The following is a 17,972-nucleotide window of genomic DNA, read 5'->3' as shown; positions in this document are numbered from 1 at the left end:
AACACAGTCAGCACAACCAGAGGCAACAGCATCAACACAACCAGAGGACAACACCGTCAGCACAACCAGAGGACACAACATCGTCAACACAACCAGAGGACACACCGTCAACACAACCAGAGGACAACACCGTCAACACAACCAGAGGACAACACCGTCAACACAACCAGAGGACACAACACCGTCAACACAACCAGAGGATAACACAACCATCGACACAACCAGAGGACAACACCGTCAACACAACCAGAGGACAACACAACCAGAGGACACAACACTGTCAACACAACAGAGAACACAACACCGTCAACACAGCCAGAGGACAACACAACCAGAGGACACAACACCGACAACACAACCAGAGGACAACACAACCAGAGGACACAACACCGTCACCACAACCAGAGGACACAACACCATCAACACAACCAGAGGACAACACCGTCAACACAACCAGAGGACACAACACCGTCACCACAACCAGAGGACACAACACCGTCAACACAACCAGAGGACAACACCATCAACACAACCAGAGGACAACACCGTCAACACAACCGGAGGACAACACCATCACACAACCAGAGGACAACACCATCAACACAACCAGAGGACAACACTGTCAACATCAACAAGAGGACAACACCGTCAACACAGCCAGAGGACACAACCAGAGGACACAACACCGTCAAAACAACCAGAGGACAACACCATCAACACAACCAGAGGACAACACCTTCAACACAACCAGAGGACAACACTATCAACACAACCAGAGGACACAACACCATCAACACAGCCAGAGGACAACACCGCGTGGCGGTTGTTGTGTATGAAGTGTGGACACACTCACCAGTGGAGGAGGTGCAGGAAGGAGGTCTGCTGGCTGAGCTGCTGCTGCACCTCCTTTTTAATGATTGAGCCTTTAAACGACTCCTCCTCCGAGGAGAACGACAGGAGGAGACTGAGGACAGGAGGGGGAGACGCCATGAGTACAGACAGAGAGAGAGATAGAGACGGAGACATAAAGAGAGACGGAGACAGAAAGAGACAGTACCGTAGGACGTCAGTGGGGTTGCATTGATTGTCCTCGTCACACAGAGACAGAATGAATTCTCTGAAGAGTGGGAGGACGGAGTCTGACTTCCCCTGAAAAACACAACAAACATCTTCAGACAGAGAGACAGACGGATACAGAGAGACAGACAGGCAGACAGAGACACAGACAGAGACAGCCAGAGACACAGACAGACAGCCAGAGAGACAGACAGTCAGACAGAGAGACAGAGACAGACAGTACCTGAGCCATGAGGAAGCTGCAGCAGTGGTAGAAGACCTCTGTGTTGTGAGGACACTCCTGCAGCGCCGCCAGCCACACGCCCACCGCCTGCACCGCGTCTCCACTGCACGTGTGCAGCTCCGCCAGCGCACGTCTCACCGCGCAGCAGTCTGGACACACACGCAGGAGGGACTCGCACCGAGACACACCGTCCTCCAACCTGCAGCAACACACACACACGAGATTACCATGACCTCTACAACTTTCACACTCTGTGTGTGTGTGTGTGTGTGTGTGTGTGTGTGTGTGTGTGTGTGTGTGTGTGTGTGGTGTGTGTGTGTGTGTGTGTGTGTGTGTGTGTGTCCCACCTGTGCAGCAGTGTGTACAGGTGAATCACATTGAGGTGCAGCGGCATGCAGGCCTGCATCCTCTCGCTTTCAGACGCATTCTCCTCACTGCACCGACGGACACCATCTGACAGGAAGTGATAGGACAGAGTGAGACAGTGAGGGGACAGAGTGGGGAGACAGAGTGAGAGAGTGAGGGGACAGACAGAGTGAGAGAGTGAAGGGACAGAGTGGGGAGACAGAGTGAGAGAGTGAGGGGACAGATTGGGGAGACAGAGTGAGAGAGTGAGGGGACAGAGTGGGGAGACAGAGTGAGAGAGTGAAGGGACAGAGTGGGGGGACAGAGTGAGACAGTGAAGGGACAGAGTGGGGAGACAGAGTGAGACAGTGAAGGGACAGTGGGGGAGACAGAGTGAGAGAGTGAGGGGACAGATTGGGGAGACAGAGTGAGAGAGTGAGGGGACAGAGTGGGGAGACAGAGTGAGAGAGTGAAGGAACAGAGTGGGGAGACAGAGTGAGAGAGTGAGGGGACAGATTGGGAGACAGAGTGAGAGAGTGAAGGGACAGAGTGGGGGGACAAAATGAGGGGACAGAATGAGAGAGTGAGGGGACAGAGTGAAGGGACAGAGTGAGAGAGTGAGGGGACAGAGTGAGAGAGTGAGGGGACAGAGTGGGGAGACAGAGTGAGGGACAGAGTGAAGGGACAGAGTGAGACAGTGAGGGACAGAGTGAAGGGACAGAGTGAGAGGACAGCGTGAGAACGTGAGGGGACAGAGTGAGAGAATGAGGGGACAGAGTGAAGGGACAGAGTGAGAGAATGAGGGGACAGCGTGAGAACGTGAGGGGACAGAGTGAAGGGACAGAGTGAGAGAATGAGGGGACAGCGTGAGAACGTGAGGGGACAGAGTGAAGGGACAGAGTGAGAGAATGAGGGGACAGCGTGAGAACGTGAGGGGACAGAGTGAAGGGACAGAGTGAGAGAATGAGGGGACAGCGTGAGAACGTGAGGGGACAGAGTGAGGAGACAGACTGAGGGGACAGACTGAGGGGACAAAGTGTCTGTAGACTTCAAAGCCTTCTACCATCAAAGAGTGTGAGCAGACGGTCCAGCGGCGTGCGGACGTCCTCCGGCGTCCCCCATGGCAGCAGGAAGCAGCGCGGGCGCAGCAGGCGGGACGGGCCCGACTCGGCCGGGTCGTACAGGACGGACGGAAGCCTCCGAACTCCAGCAGGTGGATGTAGGACAGCCAGAGGACGGCGCGGTCTCCAGGCGCCAGGCGGGAGGCCACGCCCACTTCCTGCTCCGCCTCCAGGGCGCCCTGAGGAGAGCAGGAGATGCGTCAGCAGGAGCGACTGGGTCGTGACCAGTAGGACATGAGGAGGAGGAGGAGGTGGTGGCTTCACCTGGAGGAGGCTCACGGCGTGCTCCTCCCTCCCGCTGAACACACTGAGCTGCACGCGGTACAACAGCGCCTCCATCAGGTGGAAGGAGAGCTTCTGGGAGGCCTTCAGGGACGCCTCGGACATCAGGAAGCTCAGCAGACGCTCACACACCGAGTCCTTCCCCTCGAAGGAGTCTCCAGAGTCAGGTACTGAGGAGGAGGAGGAGGAGGTCAGAGAGGAGGAGCAGGAGGTCAGAGAGGAGGGGAGGAGGAGCAGCAAGAGGAGGTCAGAGAGGAGGAGGAGGTCAGGGAGGAGCAAGAGGAGGTCAGAGAGGAGGAGCAAGAGGAGGTCAGAGAGGAGCAGGAGCAGGAGCAGGAGGAGGAGGAGGAGGAGGAGGAGGAGGAGGTCAGAGAGGAGGTCAGGGAGCAGGAGGAGGTGGAGGTCAGAGAGGAGGAGGAGGAAGAGGTCAGAGAGGAGGAGGAGGAAGAGGTCAGAGAGGAAGAGCAGGAGGTCAGAGAGGAGGTCAGAGAGGAGGTCAGGGAGCAGGAGGAGGTCAGGGAGGAGGTCAGAGAGGAGGAGGAGGTCAGGGAGGAGGAGGAGGTCAGGAAGGAGGAGCAAGAGGAGGTCAGGGAAGGAGGTGTTACCTTCCACCACACCCGGTGGTGGGGGGCGTGCTCCACAGCCAGCTCACACATCTCCTGGCACCTCCTCTCTGCTGCCCCTCCTGGAGAACAGCGTCAGGTAGTGAGTCCAGACCTCCGGGTCCTCCGTGTTGCTCTCCAGAGCTCTGGACAACGTGTTGAGGGCCGCCTCTAGGTTCTCCTCCGCCGGCTGAGGAGGAGGAGGAGGAGCGTGGTGAGGAGGAGGAGGAGGAAGAGTAGCATGGTGAGGAGGAGGAGGAGCGTGGTGAGGAGGAAGAGTAGCAGGAGGAGGAGGAGGAAGAGTAGCATGGTGAGGAGGAGGAGGAGGAGGAAGAGTAGCAGGAAGAGGAGGAGGAGGAAGAGTAGCAGGAAGAGGAGGAGGAGGAGGAGGAAGAGTAGCAGGAAGAGGAGGAGGAGGAGGAAGAGTAGCATGGTGAGGAGGAGGAAGTGTAGCATGGTGAGGAGGAGGAGGAGGAGCAGGAGGAAGAGTAGCAGGAGGAGGAAGTGTAGCATGGTGAGGAGGAGGAGGAAGAGTAGCATGGCGAGGAGGAGGAGGTGCAGCGTTAGCGTTAGCTCACCAGTGGCTCTGGCTCAGGTACTTGAAGGCTAGCTTGATCCACAGCTGCGTGTCTCCAGGACTCTCCAACACGCTGCTCTCCAGGTTCCACACGTCGTCCGTCTCACTCAGGAAGTAGCGCCGGTCCTCCGACGTCACGCAGGCGTCCACCGCGTCGCACAGGACGGACACGCCCAGCTCGTCTGCACACACACACACACACACACACACACACACACGAACACACGCACACAGAGCCAGTCAAGTGATGATGGGGTTTAGGCTCCGCCCCCCCTACCCCCCACCCGGGGACGCCGCCGCTTCACCTCACCTGCTCTTCCGGGCATCAGATGGACGGCCTCGTCCCCGCCGTCCTCCTCGGGCACGGCGCCTTCGAGGCCCGGGACCTGGGCGCCATTTCCTGGGGTCTTTACAGGTGGTGAAGGCGGCACTGAGGGCGAGAGAGAGAGAGAGGGAGAGAGAGAGTCAGGACATGAAGTGGACGGCAGCGAGTGTCTCCATGAGACCAGGAAGAGGCTCCGCCCACCGTGGCGCTGGCTCTCGTTGACTTTGCTGACAAGCAGCACGGCCTTCTGGTCCACACCCATCCGATCTGCGTTCGTCCCAAACAGCTTCTTCATGTAGGACTCTGGACACATGAGGACACCGTGAGAGTGAGGGAGGGAGGGAGGGAGTGAGAGAGAGAGAGAGAGAGAGAGAGAGAGAGAGAGACAAACCTGTCGCTGTGCTGATGTCGGCATCTGAGCTGCTCTCTGAACAGCCAATCAGAGGCAGGCTGTAAGACAGGATGTCCTCCAACAGCTCGTTTCCGTCAGAGCGACGTCCCTCATGTGCTGCCTGCAGGGACACGTCAACATGGAGGGGACACGTCAACAACGTGGAGGGGACAGCTAAGGACATGTTAACATGGAGGGACAAGTTAACAACGTGGAGGGGACAAGTTAACAACATGGAGGGGACAAGCTAAGGACACGTTAACATGGAGGGGACAAGCTAACAACGTGGAGGGACAAGTTAACAACATGGAGGGGACAAGCTAAGAACACGTTAACATGGAGGGGACAAGTTAACAACGTGGAGGGGACAAGTTACAACATGGAGGGGACAAGCTAAGGACACGTTAACATGGAGGGGACACGTACACAACATGGAGGGGACAAGCTAAGGACGCGTTAACATGGAGGGGACAAGCTACAACGTGGAGGGGACAAGCTAACAACGTGGAGGGGACATGTTAACAACGTGGAGGCGACAAGCTAAGGACACGTTAACAACATGGAGGGGACAAGCTAAGGACGCGTTAACATGGAGGGGACAAGCCAACAACGTGGAGGGGACATGTTAACAACGTGGAGGCGACAAGCTAAGGACACGTCCAACTTGGAGGGGACTCCTTAAGGACGTGTAGGGGACAAGCTAAGGACACGTCAACTTGGAGGGGACAAGCTAACAACGTGGAGGGGACATGTTAACAACGTGGAGGCGACAAGCTAAGGACACGTTAACATGGAGGGGACACGTTAACAACATAGCGGGGACAAGCTAAGGACACGTCGACATGGACGGGACACGTTGAGGACGTCCTCACCAGCTGCAGCGTCGTGGTTGCACGTCCCCGTCAGGTCGAAGCGACAGAAGCGTTTGTTGACGTCGATGGAGTTGCTGAAGGACACGGAGCTCAGGGGGAACTTCTCCTTGGTCCTGTAGTAGGGACTGAACCTGGGGACGGACCAGACCGGGACACACTCAGACCCCGTCCATGGCTTCAGCCTCAGAAGACGTGAGTGGACGCCTCCTACCTGTAGGACCTGAACACCAGCAGGGGGCTGTGATAGATCCCGAAGGGGGCGGGCCTTAGCTCGGAGCTCGCCGATTGGCTGCTGGCCGCTTCCGGCTCCAGAGCGACGACCTGCGGAGCGGAAACGTCCCACTTCATGTTGGAACACTTGAATGCACCACGGAAGAGGCTCTCGAATGTGGGTGGCTGAAAAGTATGTGTGTGTGTGTGTGGCGTCTCACCTGTCCAGCAGGGGGCGTGTCCTCCCCCGTCTGCACCTTGAGCAGCTCGGCGAGCAGCCGCTCCCGCAGTGGCGCCCTCTGCTGGTGCGTCTGTCTCAGCGCGTCCACGTCCAGCCCCGTCCACGCGTCGGCGGGAAGCTGGCCCCGGCTTGGCCCCGCCTTCTTTGGCGGGGGTGGAGCTGGGCGCGTCCAGGTGGGGTTTGGTGAAGGAGCCGCTGGAGCGGCGGCGGGAGGCGCGGCGGGCGGGCGTGGACTCGGCGTCCTCGGGCTCGGGGACGTCCTCGCTGTCCAGGACCAGCTTGTCCTGCGTCAGGTCGTGCAGCGAGGGCTGCGGCGGGGCGGCGGGTCCGGGGGGCGGGGGCGGGGGTGCCGGCGGCGCCGGGGCTTCGGGGGGGGCGGGCAGCGGTGGGCGGCTGTGGCTCGGCGGCGCCGGCCCGGTTCCTCAGGGCCTGGGCCGCCTTCAGACGCTGGATCTTCAGGGCGTACTGAGACTCCAGCTGCTGCAGACGCTGCTTGTGGGCGATGAGCTCCGCAAAGTGACGCTCAGAGTGGCCAGGGGGGGCGCCACACGCTGCAGCTTCCTCTGCACCTGGAACACACACACACACATGCAGTGAGAACACACACCCACACAATCACACAGTGACAACACACACACACAGTGACAACACACACACACACACAGTGAGAGAACACACACACACACACACAATCACACAGTGAGAGCGCGCGCGCGCGCGCACGCACGCACGCACGCACACACACACACACACACACACACACCGGCTGGCTGTCGGCTCTCCGTTTGGTTCCTCTGCCGACGTGCTGTTGAGCATCGAACACGTCGCTCTCCAGACGGAGCACCATGCTCTTCTTCATGGTGACGCGCTGCTCCACCCGGCGCACCTGCAGGGGGCGCACAGCCACGCTTAGGACTTGATGTGTGTGTGTGTGTGTGTGTGTGTGTGTGTGTGTGTGTGTGTGTGTGTGTGTGTGTGTGTGTGTGTGTGTGTGTGCAGACCTGCTCCTGCAGCTTCCTCAGCAGCGTGCGGTTAGCGTTAGCGATCTTCTCCCCGGCCTGCAGCTGCTCCCTCAGCCGGGACACTTTGGCCTCCGACGCCTTCAGGGACTCCGTCTTCTTCAGCACCTGTTGCAGCAGGTTCCTGAGCATCACCTCGTCCTTCTGGAGGACGTCTCTGTGGACGGAAGACCAGACCGGGGGGGGGGTCACACAGACCGTACCTTCACTCCTGGTCTACTGTCCACCAGGTCTCCAGGTCTACTGTCCTCCAGGTCTACTGTCCTTTAGGTCTACTGGTCTCCAGGTCTACTGTCCTCCAGGTCTACTGGTCTCCTGTCCTCCAGGTCTACTGTCCTCTAGGTCTCCAGGTGTACTGTCTACTGTCCTCCAGGTCTACTCTTCTCCAGGTCTACTGGTCTCCAGGTCTACTCTTCTCCAGGTCTACTGTCCTCCAGGTCTACAGTTCTCCAGGTCTACTGTCCTCCAGGTCTACTGGTCTCCAGGTCTACTGGTCTCCAGGTCTACTGTCCTCCAGGTCTACAGTTCTCCAGGTCTACTGTCCTCCAGTCTACTGGTCTCCAGGTCTACTCTTCTCCAGGTCTACTCTTCTCCAGGTCTACTGTCCTCCAGGTCTACTGTCCTCCAGGTCTACTGTCCTCTAGGTCTCCAGGTCTACTGGTCTCCTGTTCTCCAGGTCTACTGGTCTCCTGTTCTCCAGGTCTACTGTCCTCTAGGTCTCCAGGTCTACTGGTCTACTGTCCCTCCAGGTCTACTCTTCTCCAGGTCTACTGGTCTCTTGTTCTCCAGGTCTACTGTCCTCTAGGTCTCCAGGTCTACTGGTCTATTGTCCTCCAGGTCTACTCTTCTCCAGGTCTACTGTCCTCCAGGTCTACAGTTCTCCAGGTCTACTGTCCTCCAGGTCTCAAGGTCTAGTGTCCTCCAGGTCTCCAGGTCTAGTGTCCTCCAGGTCTCCAGTCTCACCTGAAGGCGCTGAGTCTCTGCTGGGTCTCGACCACCTTCAGCTCTGCAGCAGCTCTCAGTGTAGAATCCACCAGGGTCTGGGATTCAGGTTCTGGAGCCGGGACCAGACCGGGGTCTCTGGGGTTCCTGGGCTTCTCCCTGCAGAACATCAAGAAGTCGTGAGGACCACCCCGTCCCCCCGTCCCCCTCCAGGGGACAGGTGAAGGGGACAACATTCAGAAGCTTGGTACCTGCTGATCTCCTTCTTCTTGGCTTCAGGTGGAACCTCTGACCTCAAGGGGTCGTTCTCCTTCTCACAGCCCGACGCCACTTTGGGCTTCGCCGCCTGAAGGGAGATCATGGAAGTTATGAGGTCATGATGGAGGTCGTGAGCATCATCATGGAGGTCATGAGGTCATCATGGAGGTCGTGAGCGTCGTCATGGAGGTCGTGAGCGTCGTCATGGAGGTCATGAGGTCATCATGGAGGTCATGAGTGTCATCATGGAGGTCATGAGGTCATCATGGAGGTCGTGAGCGTCGTCATGGAGGTCGTGAGCGTCGTCATGGAGGTCATGAGGTCATCATGGAGGTCGTGAGCGTCGTCATGGAGGTCGTGAGCGTCGTCATGGAGGTCATGAGGTCATCATGGAGGTCATGAGTGTCATCATGGAGGTCATGAGGTCATCATGGAGGTCGTGAGCGTCGTCATGGAGGTCGTGAGCGTCGTCATGGAGGTCATGAGGTCATCATGGAGGTCATGATTGTCATCATGGAGGTCATGGGCGTCGTCTTGAGTGTCATCATGAGCGTCGTCATGGAGGTCATGAGGTCATCATGGAGGTCATGAGCGTCATCATGAGCGTCGTCATGGAGGTCATGAGGTCATCATGGAGGTCATGAGTGTCATCATGGAGGTCATGAGTGTCATCATGGAGGTCATGAGTGTCGTCATGGAGGTCATGAGCGTCATCATGGAGGTCATGAGCGTCATCATGGAGGTCATGAGTGTCGTCATGGAGGTCATGAGTGTCGTCATGGAGGTCATGAGCGTCATCATGAGTGTCATCATGGAGGTCATGAGCGTCGTCATGGAGGTCATGAGCGTCGTCATGGAGGTCATGAGCGTCATCATGGAGGTCATGAGCGTCGTCATGGAGGTCATGAGCGTCATCATGGAGGTCATGATGTCATGACTGTCCCCCCGACAGTCTGTCCTCACCTCCACCGTCCTGCGGGCCTCTTTGATCATGAACTCCAGACCTCCAAACACGCTGTGCGAGCATCCTCCCGCCTCGCCGTCCGAGTCGCTGTCGTCCGAGTCGTTGAGCGAGACGACCACGGCCTTGTGGCGGGGCAGCTGCGGGCGGAGAGAGGAATTCGGCGTGTTAATACCCGGGGCGCCGTCGGAGCGCCGTCGGCGGCATGTCCTCGCGGCTCCTCACCACCAGGGGCGCTCTGTTGCGTGGTGTCCCCGGGAGAACTTCCTGTGAGCCGCCGGCACCGTGTTCAGACTGACGGTGGCTCAGGTTCCCCCGCGGCGGCTGCTGGGGATCCGCGGGCGGAGCGCCGCTGGGCGACGGAGGCCCGCTGGAGCCGGGTCTGGGGACGGCAGGGGGGGAGGAGAAACGAGACGGGTCAAGCCGGTTTTCGTCGGGGAGCACGTCACCGTGGCAACGGCCGCCACCCACCTCGGAGACGGCCACCCTCTTGTGGGCCATGGACATGAGACACGTCTCCCTCAGCAGCATCTCCTCCTCCTCCTCCTCGTCGGCAAACGGAGGCTTGGGCGGAGGCTCCAGCTCGTCCGGCGGAGGGGGGAGGGGCGGCGGCGGCGGCTGGGGGCCGCCGGCCACCGAGGCGGGGGAGAGGAAGGACCGGTAGAGGTCCCTGAGAGAGAGAGAGAGAGAGAGACAGAGACAGAGTGAGAGAGAGCGAGAGAGAGAGATAAAGATAGAGAGAGAGAGAGAGAGAGTGAGAGACAGAGAGACAGAGACAGAGAGAGAGAGAGAGAGAGAGACAGAGAGAGAGAGAGAGAGACAGAGAGACAGAGAGACAGAGAGACAGAGAGAGGAGAGAGAGACTATTAACACCAAGACTCCAGGAACCACAGCAGACTCAGAGGTCAAAGGTCGAGAGGTCGTACCACCGCGAAAGAGTCCGGTCCGTAGGCCCCCATGTGGGGGGGCGTCCCGCATCCTCCAGGGCCAGCATGTGTGTGGGTGACGGCACTGCAACACACACACACACACACACACACACACACACACACACAACACACCACACACACACACACACACACACACACACACACACACACACACACACACACACACACACACACACACACACACACACACACACACACACACACACACACACACACACACACACCGCTATATTATGGTTGTAAAGCGTCGCAGGGGGCGACGCTAACGCGACTAGCCCGCCAATGGGATTTTTTCCCATTGCATGTTCGCGTCAAGCTAGCAGACTGTTAGCATTAATCGCGACACAACAGATCGGTACTGGATTCCGACTTTTTTTTTTTTTAATCATCGATGTCATTGATTGGTCGATGCAATGGTTGACGATCGCTCTGATCTACTAATGTGCATCTATGACTGAGTTATGCAGGAGTCAAAGACATCACCCCCCCCACCCCCACCCCCCCCCCCCCCCCCCCCCACCCCCCCCCCCCCACCATCGTCACCTAACAACCAGGAAAATGGCGACTCCATGCTCCAGGTTTAATAAGGTGACACTTAGCAGCAGGACCATAGAGCTATAGAAGTAGTTATATAGAACTCTATGAGCAGGAGTCCATTTAACCAATATGTCAATATTTCTCTGTTTCTTCTTGTGTTTCTGGTGTATTTGGTCCAGTCACAGCGCCCCCTAAAGGCCTGGCACAGGTACTGCACGCCCGGACGGAACCGTTCTCGACAACAGGAAGAAACAAAAGGTGGTGTTGGTGTGCTGGAGTGGGCGGAGCCAAAGTCTCACCTGGGGAGCCCGTCTCGCTGTCCGTGTCCATCGCCACCTCCTCGTAGTTGTCGTACTGGTACAGGTTCCCCGAGGAGTCCAGGGACCCCCGCCCCGAAGACTTCCTGTGGTCCGCATCCCTGGACTGAACACACACACACACACACACACACACAGTGAGAACACACACACACACACACACACACACACACGCAAACACGTACACACACACACACACACACACACACGCAAACACGTACACACACACAAACAAGCACAAACACGTACATACACACACACACACAAGCACAAACACGTACGTACACACACACACACGTACATGCACGCACACACACAAGCACAAACACGTACGTACACACACGTACACGCACACACACAAGCACAAACACGTACGTACACACACGTACACGCACACACACAAACACACACACACACACACAAACACGTACACACACACACGCATACAAATATATGCACACAAACCCGTACACACACACACACACGCATACACACACACACACACACACAAGCACAAACACGTACGTACACACACACACACACACACAAGCACAACACGTACGTACACACCCACACACAAACACAACACGTACACACACACGTACACACACACACACACACACACACACACACACACACACACACACACACACACACACACACACACACACACACACACACACACACACACACACACACACACACACACACACACCTTGCTGCGGGGCCTCCGGTGGCCCCCCACCAGCTTCATGAAGCGGTTGTACTGCTCGTCCTGGTTGGACAGGTCTCGGATGCGGCGGATCTCCTCCTCCCTCTTGCGCCGCTCCTCCTCCTCCTGCTGCCGCCGCTTCTCCTCCTGCTGCCGGCCGCTTCTCCTCCTGCTCCCTCTGCTGCTGCAGCTTCCACGTCCTCAGCTGCTGCTTCCTGAAGGCCTGTTTCACCACCGTGCCTGCAGGCACAGGGCCGGGGGGGGGGGGGGGGGGGGAGGGGGGGCAAATGTTTTTTTAATAGTGACTCCCTCAGTGTGAAACCTGGACCTGATGGATGAAGAGCTGAGATCCTGGTTCACATTCTTCCTTTTCAAAAACTTCTCCATCACTGTCACTGACACAGTACTTTGATACAAGATGGTAGCAGGAGGTGGAGATGAACCACACTGACGTCTGTCACTTTACATTTCACCGGCAAAGTTCTGTGCTGCCCTCTAGTGATGAAGAGTATTTATACATGATTACTCTGCAACACACTGTGAGAGCAAAGGTTTTTTTAGAAAAAAAATTTGAAATTGGATAATTTCCCACGGAACACCTGACAAGATCTCACGGAAACACCAGCGTGGTTGAAAAACTACTGTTCTAATGCTAGTAGCCACCGTTAGCATTACTTAGCTTTGAAACAACACAGAACATAAACCTAAACTGTGCCAGAGTAATCATGTATAAATACTCGGAATGGAATGGAAACTGCCAGACTGACGTCTGTCACTTTACATTTCACCGGCAAAGTTCTGTGCTGCCATCTAGTGGTGAAAAGTATTGTAAGCGATCACGGAGTTGGTCGCTGCAGGGCATGATGGGAGTTCAGGTTATGTGTTGCCGGAGGTAATCGAGGGTTGTTTGTGTGTGTTGGTTTGTGCTTGTGTTGTGTTTTTGTTCCTCGGTTCAGATAGTTCATTATTTCGTCTAGTTTGGTTTGTTGGACGTTGGTGATGCAACCAGGAGTGAGAAATGTGTCGTCCTGTTATGACGTTCCGGTTGCGTGTGTTCCCGTCAAAATAAAAGCCTCTGGTGTTCAGCTGGCAGAAAGAAGGACGGGACTCTCCCTCGGGACTCACCTGGCGTCTGGTGGTGCGAGCTGAAGGTCACCTTGGGGAGGTGGGACTTCCCCGGGGTGCGGCCCCTCTCCGCCAGACCTTTGGCGCCGGGTTTGGGTCTGTCCCGGTCTCTGGTGGCGGTCTTGGCGCGGTCCCGGTCCGCCGCTTTGGACCTGGTCCTGCTCCTCTCGTTGGTGGTGGTGGTGGCGACGGCGGCAGCGGCGGCGGCGGCAGAGGAGGCGGACCGGGTGGTGACCCTGGTCCTGCTGGGTGGGGCGGGGGCGAGGGCCCCGGAGGCCGTGCTGGGGGCGGCGCTCCGGTCCTGGGGGGCCCTGGTGATGCGGTCTTTGCTCCTCTTCATCACCTGCTGCTCCTTCTGCTGCCACTTCTTGCTGGCCGACTGCAGCGCCAGCAGGCGGAGCTGCAGCTCCGACATCTCGTCCTCCTCCACCTTCGGCAGCGGCTGCAGACACAGAGACACTGAGCACCAGCTGGTCCTGGTCCTGGTCCCAGTCCAGGTCCCAGTCTGACGGCCAGACCGGGTCCGAGCCACAGTCACACCATAGTTACAGAGCCGGTTCAGTACGGTATAGAACGGTATGGCTATGTAGGGCACGGTACGGTACGGTACGGTCTGGTACAGCATTGTGCTGTATGGTATGGTACGGTACAGTACAGTATGGTACGGTATGGTACAGTACTGTAGGGTATGGTACGGTACAGTATGGTACGGTACAGTACAGTATGGCACGGTACAGTATGGCACGGTACGGTACGGTACAGTACGGTATGGTACGGTACAGTACAGTATGGTACAGTACAGTGGTCCTACAGTCAGAACCGCGTCCTGGTCCTACAGTCAGAACCCATCCCGGTCCTACAGTCAGAACCCCATCCTGGTCCTACAGTCAGAACCCCGTCCCGGTACTACAGTCAGACCTACCCGATCAGCGGGGTTGGAGTCCTCGCTGGAGGGGGAGGAGTCTCCCGCCTGGTTCACCACCTCAGTGCAGACCTCAGACCTGGTCTCGGACTCTGCTGGTCCTCCTGCCGCTGTGGGTGGATCACCTGCAGGTCACATGACACACGAAGTGAAACCTCCCGGTTCTGCCGGACCTGGTCCCCCGCTGATGGGAGGACTCACCACCTCCGACCGACGGACCACGGCGACTCGGCTCACCTGGACTCGCCGCCCTCTTGGCGCCAGAACCGGCTTTAGGACCAGGTTTGGGTCCATCTTTGTCAGGCAGTGCGGCTGCGGCCTTGTTGGGGTCCTGGTCTACCGTTGTGGACCTGGTCCTCCTCCTCTCGGCGGCGGCGGCTGACCTGGTGGTGACCCCGGAGCCGGTGGGGGCCGGCGGCCTGCAGCTGCACTGAAGGTCCTGATCCGAGACTCCGCCCCCAACCGCTGCGATCGGTTCACCTGAAGGCAACGCAAACACGTGAGTCCACCAGAAGAACCTTGGGGACCCAGACCCTCCAGGGACCGCCTGAGGCCAACTCGGGTCAGCTTCCGCCGGGACGGCGACCGAGTGGCCGCTTGGCGTCAGCGGACAGGAAGTGAGACGTTTCCTCACCGCAGAGCGCACATCTGTCCTCCGACTCCTCTCTGGACGGTTCCTCGCCTGCAGACACCGGATATGTACTTAAGTTACCGTACGAGATGGTAATGGAGTACCACAGAAGACGGGGGTGGGGGGCTCACCGTCGGCCTCGGGCCCGCCTCCTTCCTGCGGTCCAACCCACTTCCTGTTCAGCTGGTCCAGCTGGGCCGGCGTGGGGAGTTTCTGTCGCAGCGGCTTGATGTTGAAGGCCTGGAAGACTTTCCTCTCTACGCTCTCCATCTCCGTCAGGCCCGCCGTAGGGTCCGGTCCGGATCCGGTACCCGGCGGGGTGTCCCCGGCACCGGCGCCCGCCTCCTCTGCGCCGGGGGCCGCCGCCGCGGGCGCCAGCGCCATGGTCTCCTCCTTGCGGATGCACTCCAGTTCCAACTGGATCTGCTTGTACTTGGACAGAAGGTCCTCGAAGGACTCGTCAACACTCTCTGGTCTGGGAACACTGTAGACGCCCTTCCTGGGCCGGGTCCTCCCGGGGGGCTTCGCTGAGGTCTGGGTTAAGGAAGGTCAGAGGTCAAGCGGTCCGGGTTACAGGTCAGAGGTCAAGAGCCAACCAGAGACGGTCACTCAGAGACCAGAAACTGAAAGATCCACATGAAAACACAAACTACCCTCAAGAAATCTGAACTCCAAATGAGCCATACTCTTCAAGACCATCTCATTCAGAGTCCAGACCACCTCAAGACCATCACTCATCCAGTCAGAGTCTAGACCACCTCAAGACCATCACTCATCCAGTCAGAGTCTAGACCACCTCAAGACCATCACTCATCCAGTCAGAGTCTAGACCACCTCAAGACCATCATTCATCCAGAGTCTAGACCACCTCAAGACCATCACTCATCCAGTCAGAGTCTAGACCACCTCAAGACCATCATTCATCCAGAGTCTAGACCACCTCAAGACCATCACTCATCCAGTCAGTCTAGACCACCTCAAGACCATCATTCATCCAGAGTCTAGACCACCTCAAGACCATCATTCATCCAGAGTCTAGACCACCTCAAGACCATCATTCATCCAGAGTCCAGACCACCTCAAGACCATCATTCATCCAGAGTCTAGACCACCTCAAGACCATCATTCATCCAGAGTCTAGACCACCTCAAGACCATCATTCATCCAGAGTCCAGACCACCTCAAGACCATCATTCATCCAGAGTCCAGACCACCTCAAGACCATCATTCATCCAGAGTCTAGACCACCTCAAGACCATCATTCATCCAGAGTCTAGACCACCTCAAGACCATCACTCATCCAGAGCCCAGACCACCTCAAGACCATCACTCATCCAGTCATAGAGCAACACAGACTGTTAAAAACAGAATAATCGGTTTCACTTTCATGTTCAAGCTTCAGCAATCTCTGATCCAGTTTCAGGTCCTGTAAGACCACATGACCGTGGTCCTGACCCAGGACCAGGACCAGGACCAGGACTTGGCCCTGGCCCTGACTCGGGGTCCGGGCCTCGGGACTGAGTCTTCTGGAGAGGGATAATTCAATCTGCCTCCCCGGTGACTCACAGGGAGAAGGATACGTTTCCTCGCGGGGGAGTCGTGCATCTCTCCGGGCCCGTAACGACCGGGGGGATTGCGGTTGTTTCCGCCGCGGCCTCCCCGGCTCCAGCCCCCGCGGCCTCCGTTGGGCATGACGCGGTGCCTGAAGCGGCCCAGGGCCCCGTGACTCCGCTCCCAGAAGCTGCTCCGCGGACTCGGCTCTCCGTGCGGGCCGAGCTCCGGCGGCAGCAGCGGACCCTGGGGGGAGGCCGCGGGCGGCCGGTCGGGCCCGCTCGGTCCGCACTGCTGCCGGTGGACCGGGGGGAACGGGCCGTGCGGCCCCAGGCCGTAGGGCATCGGGAAGGGGAAGTCCGGCGGCGGGGGGCCCAGGAGCGGAGGCCCGCCGCGCGGCCGCTGGTGCCGCTTGTGAGCCCGGGGATGAGCACCGCCGCGGCCGGGCCTGTATCCGTCCGCCCGCCGCGGCGGCGGCGCCCGCTGCTCCACCTCGTCGTCGCATATCTCTCCGTCCTCCAGCTCGCCGTCCTCTGCCGTGTGTGGGTCCATGTCTGTAAACTCAGCGAGCGGCCGCGGCGGAGCTCACGTGTCCGCCTCCGGCTGCCTGAACCCGGGCACAGAGTGACTGGACACCCGGTCCGGTAGCATTAGCTCGCAGTTAGCGCCACTATCGCGAGATCTGCCAGGTCTCGCGAGACTTCGCCAAACCGGAAACAGCCCGAATAAGGAAGACTGTTTTTTTTAAAGTCTGTATTGTGGAAAAACAGGCAGTACAGCAGCACAAACAACACTGTATAAAAACCGCCAGGGGACACATCATAAAATAACATCATAAAAGAAAATAAAAACATTAAAACGAGTACATAAATCAAACGCCAAGACTATAGTAAGATTAATTATATTCAAACTTTTTTTCTCACGGAGAGAACGTCAGACAAACATTACGTGTTGAAAGCACAGGGAGGAGTGTGGCTCAACACCAGTAGAGGTCAAGGTACAAATATTTTCCCAGAACTTGTTGGAAAAGGACCAAAACAGATGAAGTATAATTTCAGGGAGTTCTTTACAGAAAGAATTTAAGATTTGTAGCAATGTTTTTCGAATCGTTGGAAGAAAACATGTGACGGTTAATATCTGTGGATTATTTGAAAAGATACTTCTTTTATATTATTATTTATCATATAACCAGCTGGCAAATTCCAAATCGTTTTTTTATATGTACTGCAGTACCTGTGATGTCTTTATTATTCCATATGTAGTACCTGCGATGTACTTATTGTTACATATGTAGTACATGTGAGGGTTTGTAGATCAAGAGAGAAGTATCTGTTTATTAATTATGGTAATTACATTTTAATTAAACTACAAATACTGAGGCCAAAAACTACAACTACTGAAGCTGTAAATTACAACTACTGAGGCTGTAAATTACAACTCGTGAAGCTGTAAACTACAACTACTGAGGCTGTAAACTACAACTCGTGAAGCTGTAAACTACAACTACTGAGGCTGTAAACTACAACTACTGAAGCTGTAAACTACAACTCGTGAAGCTGTAAACTACAACTACTGAGGCTGTAAACTACAACTCGTGAAGCTGTAAACTACAACTACTGAGGCTGTAAACTACAACTACTGAGGCTGTAAATTATCACTACTGAGGCTGTAAACTACAACTCGTGAAGCTGTAAGCTACAACTACTGAGGCTGTAAACTACAACTCGTGAAGCTGTAAACTACAACTCGTGAAGCTGTAAACTACAACTACTGAAGCTGTT

The 17,972-nt window shown here is 56.8% G+C and overlaps 1 protein-coding gene across 1 annotated transcript; it reads right to left on the bottom strand.

Moving 5' to 3' along the window:
• Window positions 1-849: 849 nt before the first annotated feature.
• zfc3h1 (zinc finger C3H1-type containing) lies at window positions 850-16,804 on the bottom strand (the record flags this gene model as incomplete). The annotated part of the gene is given in 40 exon segments (XM_080504802.1): window positions 850-964; window positions 1,058-1,149; window positions 1,301-1,499; window positions 1,648-1,753; window positions 2,709-2,846; window positions 2,849-2,945; window positions 3,031-3,203; window positions 3,206-3,218; window positions 3,654-3,710; window positions 3,712-3,836; window positions 3,839-3,840; window positions 4,229-4,409; window positions 4,538-4,657; window positions 4,754-4,855; window positions 4,944-5,039; window positions 5,042-5,064; window positions 5,816-5,825; window positions 5,828-5,946; window positions 6,027-6,136; window positions 6,247-6,276; window positions 6,278-6,643; window positions 6,645-6,835; window positions 7,026-7,152; window positions 7,268-7,442; window positions 8,249-8,386; window positions 8,479-8,573; window positions 9,449-9,586; window positions 9,672-9,688; window positions 9,691-9,748; window positions 9,750-10,116; window positions 10,373-10,457; window positions 11,233-11,356; window positions 11,966-12,125; window positions 12,127-12,202; window positions 13,088-13,529; window positions 14,010-14,134; window positions 14,247-14,489; window positions 14,644-14,691; window positions 14,772-15,167; window positions 16,221-16,804. Coding segments are annotated over 40 exon segments (5,802 nt in total). The 5' UTR covers window positions 16,744-16,804.
• Window positions 16,805-17,972: the final 1,168 nt, after the last annotated feature.

This window comes from Blennius ocellaris (genome assembly GCF_963422515.1).
Source record: "Blennius ocellaris genome assembly, chromosome: 11".
NCBI classification, from domain to species: Eukaryota; Metazoa; Chordata; class Actinopteri; order Blenniiformes; family Blenniidae; genus Blennius; species Blennius ocellaris.
This window is presented reverse-complemented; position numbering and strand designations above follow the sequence as displayed.